Source organism: Siphateles boraxobius, unplaced genomic scaffold, assembly GCF_051911475.1.
Source record: "Siphateles boraxobius isolate OS27281-9 unplaced genomic scaffold, OSU_SipBor_1 29, whole genome shotgun sequence".
Taxonomy (NCBI): domain Eukaryota; kingdom Metazoa; phylum Chordata; class Actinopteri; order Cypriniformes; family Leuciscidae; genus Siphateles; species Siphateles boraxobius.
Genome location: NW_027508908.1, coordinates 10,188,948 through 10,194,609, shown reverse-complemented (window position 1 = coordinate 10,194,609; position 5,662 = coordinate 10,188,948). Strand labels below are relative to the sequence as shown.

General features: G+C 43.2%; 1 protein-coding gene across 1 annotated transcript; it reads right to left on the bottom strand.

Annotated features, from left to right (window-relative positions):
- Positions 1-465: 465 nt before the first annotated feature.
- rtn4rl2a (reticulon 4 receptor-like 2 a) lies at positions 466-5,070 on the bottom strand. Its single transcript, XM_077246458.1, has 3 exons — positions 4,800-5,070; positions 3,852-4,078; positions 466-3,645 (listed from the first exon to the last, which is right to left on the bottom strand). The coding sequence occupies exons 1-3, from the start codon at positions 4,852-4,854 to the stop codon at positions 2,545-2,547; spliced, it is 1,383 nt and encodes a 460-aa protein (XP_077102573.1). The 5' UTR covers positions 4,855-5,070; the 3' UTR covers positions 466-2,544.
- Between the last annotated feature and the right edge of the window lie 592 nt (positions 5,071-5,662).

The following is a 5,662-nucleotide window of genomic DNA, read 5'->3' as shown; positions in this document are numbered from 1 at the left end:
GAAGACTGTAAAGCTTCAGAAAGAAAGAAGAAAGAAACAGAAAGAAAGTCTTTCTGAATCTTAATTGACAGAAAAAACCCAATTCAATAGCACAGCTGGAGTGCTTTGTGAATACCTTTTCCAATAACATCATCATTTTGCATCTTTTTGTCAGCCTAAGGGGTGCGTTTACTTGCATTGGCCAGTGTGCACACGTCTTGCATACTCTGCAACTCTGAAATGAATTGAAGCTCTGAATGGTGGCCAGTGCGTTGCGTGGTAACTGCATGCTATAGTGAATGATGTTGCCTTCAAAGAACTTTACAAGCAGTGAGGAGTAGATGTGTGTACACCAGTGTGTCTGTCTATTTGTCTGTCTGTATGTGTCAAGGGAGGTCAGACTGAAAGTTGCGAGGGAGAGAAGGCACATGTAGAGTCGTAGCCGCTGGATGAAGATATAAAGAAAGTACTCCCACACCAAAGATGTTTGATATCCACAGATAAGCATTTATTTATTTGTCATGCTTTCTGTCCGTCAATTTGTGTTGTAGTGAAAAGATTCAGCAGCTCATTTTTTTCACATTCTTACAATCAACTGCATACATTCTGGGTAAAAAGGTATAACTAATTCTTTGGTCATCTTTAAGCGACCTCACAGACATGGTCGCTCGAGAGCACCTCAAGGCAGTTTGACCTTACCCGTCCAGCTGAGATATACATTCACACTTCATAAAAACAATACATTTGTCATGGAAACATCTGTAGGACAAAAAGAGCAGTATTATCTGCTTCTCTACTGTCTCAGGGTAAACACAAAACAGGATATTGCTAGAATTAACAGTTGACAAAAAAAAATCTTTCCGATCTTTACCTATTAACTTTAGATTGCATTTCTCCTTCTTTATCAGCATGTCCATCCTTTTTCATCCATCTCTTCGCCTCTACCGCCCACATCCACCCCTGCTCTCTTTATCTCCTTTTCCTTTTCCTTTTCTCTCTCCTCTTGTCCTTGCTCTCTCTGTTTGTTTTCCCTTAAGCCTTTCGATTCTGTATTGCAGTTCGAAAGAGGAGGAAAAGGGAATAGGCAAGAACCAAAGAAATCCATTGTCTTCAGCATGCCCACAAAGAGCAGCCCAAACAGTCTGTATTTGCACCTGCTCTCATCACAACAGTGACCAATGGTAGACATAATTCTGAATGTCGACCAATCTGTCAGTAAGCACATTTTACTGATATTCCAATTGGCTTTGCTCAATTAGTCAATTCACATCAAGAAACAGGTCTTTCCACAGTGTCCTCAATATATTGCCTTGCCTTGGATTCAGTCTTAGTTTTAGCATTTTGCCTATTCTTTTTTGACTAGCTGCAAGCTGTTGATTGACTGGTTTGATTTTAAATCAATACTTGAAATGAAAAAGGATGGCATTTGCTGTTATCCTGATAAAATCAGTTAAACTTGGATTTGAACAGAATAATAAAAGAACAAAAGTCTTGGAAACAATGTAGGTTGTGTATTTTACAGTAATAACATAACATGTTAACAGTATTTTGACAAAATTGTGATAAAAAACAACAGCATTCGCACACTCTTGTCTTGTGTCATTGATCTTTCCATGCACTGACCATTGAAATAATATCACAGACATTACTCACAGTGGCATTGTTGGCCATTCAGAACAGTGACAAACATGTGGCCTTTCATAGCGCTATTTACAGCTCCCTCTGCCAAGATGTCATATTTACACAAGTGATAATTGCTGTCATAGCTAGTTGGTGATGTAATGAAATCTTTCGCCTTCTCTTGTGCGTACTCTCTGTCTCTCCTTCTCCTGCGCGTGCTTTCTCTCTCTCATTGTGTGTCTTATCTTGATTTAGCTGCATTGTAACACTTTCAAACTCCTCACTCCAGTATGCTTTGTCTATCTTGCTTTGTTGCTGCACGCCATTCCTTTGTGCTTTTCGAGCCCTGAATGGGTTTGAGACCCTTCTGTTATAATAGAGGAAATATTACATTCGATCACTCCCAAGGGGAATAAAAAGATTTGCTCATTATGCTATTGTTACCAGTAACTACTGAAAAAATTGAGCTATAGCGTTGTTGGAAAGAGGGTGTCATAGTGACATCACAAGCTATAATTACAACTATCATAGAAGCACTTAGCGTGGCTGAAAAGTCTAAAAGCATACAAATATTGTATGTAAACATAAGATGGAAATTTCTATCCTCTGTCTGCACTGACTGTGACAGAAATGGCTTAGAATACACTTGTCCTCAAAAAATAAGGACCGAGTATCTGCTAAACTAGCCAAGCCCTGTGAACAGCTTTCATTACTTTCCATTAAGGCCCTTTACTGCCCAACGTTCCCTGCTTACCCACTGTATCCTAAATCAGTGTAGTGCCCTCTAGATACCAGGAACTAGAGGCTCAAACTGAACAGAACAAAGATACAGGTGAGGTTGATTGTAAACAGGAATCAAGGCATTGAAGAGTTAAATCGAGCAAACAGGGTTTTCCCTCCTCTAGAGAGGAGAAAAAATTAAGGGGAAGAGTTCTTCTGACATATTCAGCCAAACAGAAGATGGATGCAGACAGTCAAGACAGACATGGAGAGTAGCAAGAGAACAGAAGATGAGGAGCGAGAAGAGGAGGAAGATGGTGGCAGAGAGTCAAATTCGGGAGGGCACTCAAGCTCGAAGCAACGCAGGGAGGTGATACCCGCATCTTCATTGCCGTAGTTGGCCCAATACTCTTCTGGGTCAAGCTTGGGAAGCAGAGCCTCTTCCTCCCCAAGCTCATACTTTGTGGATGTAGATGTGATAGAGGGATGTTGTGATTTTCCTCCATTCAAGGGGTACGCCCTGGTCTCTGAGCTTTTCTCATAGATACCCTTGGAAGTGCTGACGGGCTTGTTCTTGGAGAACCACCAGCGAGTCTTGGTGCTGAAGGTGGTGGTGGTGGAGCCAGCGAGGGAGCCGGGGTCGGGAAGTGGGCACAGAGCGAAGTCCATTTCCCTCAGGAAGCGCAGGTCCTGTCCACGACGAGGAGCTGGGGAAGCGCACAGAACCTCTGAGCTGGACAGACGGGAACTTCTGAAGAACTCCCACAGGGGACGAGCCTCGCAGCCGCATGCCCAGGGGTTGTTGTTCAGCCGCAAGAACTCAATGGAGGAGATGTCACGCATGGCCTGACCGGGCAGCTCTGCCAGGGAGTTGTTGAAGAGAAAGAGCATGGTGAGCCGGCCCAGGTCGCGGAAAGCACGACGATTGACCTGACGGACTCTGTTGTCATGCAGTAGCAGGCGATCAAGGTTGACCAGGCCATGGAACACATTCTCGGACAGAGTGCGGATGCGGTTGCCGTGCAGGAAGAGCTGACTGAGGTTGATCAAGTCGGCGAAGAGGTCATCCTGGATGAAGTGGAGCTGGTTTTCCTGCAGGTAGAGGAACTGCAGGCTGTAGAGCTTGTGGAAGATGTCATGGGGAACGGCGGCTAGCCGGCAGCGGTGCATGTGGAGGCTCTGAAGCTTCTCCAGGCCACGGAAAGCTCCACCCTCAAGGCGGTGCAGGTGAGGGTTGTCACCCAGATCGAGCTCCTCCAGATCACGCAGCTCGCTGAATGCACCAGCCTCAATCCAGGTGATGTTGTTGGAGAAGAGCCACAAAACCTGGTATGTGATGAATTGATGGACAGAAAGGAAAGGAAAAGGGTAGAGGGGAGGTAAAGGTAATGAGGTGAAGATGTTGAGAAGGAATACAAAATTAGTAAATTACACAACCAAAAGGACTGATACCTTTCAAATGTATATTTACAAATGTAAATATTAAATGTTCTGTTCTGTCACATATATAGAGCCCACATACACTTCCTTACCTGTGTGCCAAAAGCAAAAGACCCCACTCTCAGTTCAGTGATGCGGTTGTTCTGCAGAAAAACGCGCTGGGATTCGAATGGCATGCCGTGGGGCACAATGGTGAAGTTCTGCGCCTGGCAGCTCACAGTCATGGGGGTCGGGTAACACACACACCGGTGAGGGCAGTTCTGCGCAGGCACGGGTTTTACCACGACCAGCCAGACAACCAGCCAGAGCGAGAGCGCGCCTGATGGAAAGAGAGGAGCGCGTCACTTCACTTAGTCTTATTAGCGCATTGCATGTTTCCTGCTTAATGTCTAGAAGGGAGCTCTCCTGGTCCGTAAGTCTCATTTTATGTACGTGAAAATAAAATACAAAAGATAACAATGACTACTGATTTTTGAAAAATGTTTAAAATTCATGAATCTCAAAATGAATTTTCTACAGATAAACTAAAATGTTTCCTTCATTATTACAACTTATTTGTTTCCATCCATGTAATTTGTGAAAATCATTTATCTTACTACACGATATTATTATTTTCAACTCCTAAATTTTAAGTTAATTTTCACGTTTTAATTTTAAATTTGAACTTATCACTGCAGATTGTCACTTACAAATGTAATGCAACAATTCAGATTTTTTTTTACATCCAATTACTTCAATCATTATTCTATCCATCTAAATGTATTTCCAAGTTCAGAAAACATTTAACTTTTAAATACATGCGTACACTTGGTACAAATAAAATATTAATGTAAAGGACTAAAACATTAATGCAAAACATCGTAGCACCAAAGAAAAATACATTCCAACCAACTGTCCCTGAGTAAAGCCTAGCACATTTATTCTAAATTCTTGAATTATTTTAAATGCATTCATTTCCATTAGAACAGGTAAGAAATGTAGCTAAGCATTTAAAAATCACATTCATACTAAAGATGAAAATTGAAGAAGCAGAAACTCACTCTTAAAGTTGTGCGCAAAGGAGCGTTGGCTCCGCGTAAAAGTTGATGTTTCCATTCCGAACCAAAGCCGAGAGCGAGTTAGCCTGAGGAGTTTAGCCACTGATTCCCTGCTATCTCCGCTAATGCTCTGGTTCCCGAGTCGGAGCGACTGAGAGAGTGCCGAATGATGGGTCCTGGGCCCATTTTATACCCGAGCACAGCGCGCGCCTACGGCTGTGGGCACCACGGAATCTCTCATACGTCACTAGTCGGGTCAAGCCCAAGCGAGGGTGGCAAACGGAAAAGGCGGGACGGAGAGAGGAGGGGAGGGCTCTCGCGCACCAGTTTGGACCGAGGGAAGTTCGACGTCTTAGCTCAGAGTTACGATTGTGGAGACGTAGTTTGAAAAGGGTGGGGGTGCGCAGGCACGGCGCCCGGTAATGACTGAACGAAGAGCATGCGAGGAGGAGCGCACGAGGCACATGAAAGAGGCACACAGCTCGTTTTTTGGCTTTGCATCTGCGTCTCTTTGGATTATGTTGTCCTCCGCATTATTAATGAAACAAACGCATTGTTTATGCTCTAGAGACATAAGAGTCATGACTTCAAATATAGAATATGAAGCTTTAACACTGAGATAGTCGTTAAGGGATTAAATAACGGGAGACTAAAGCAATTACTGGCATTTACTGTTGAAAGGAAAGAAAAACCAATACCAAATTTGTTCAAAATATGTGCAGCTTCCTGGAGTCTTAAACCAATGGAACGTTATTTACTCCAAAGCTTTTTGCAATGTATGTATAGGTATAGGCCTATGCTATAGCACTGTCTGGCCCATATCCAATTTATATTAGATTCATTAAAAGTATATACAGTATGTGGGA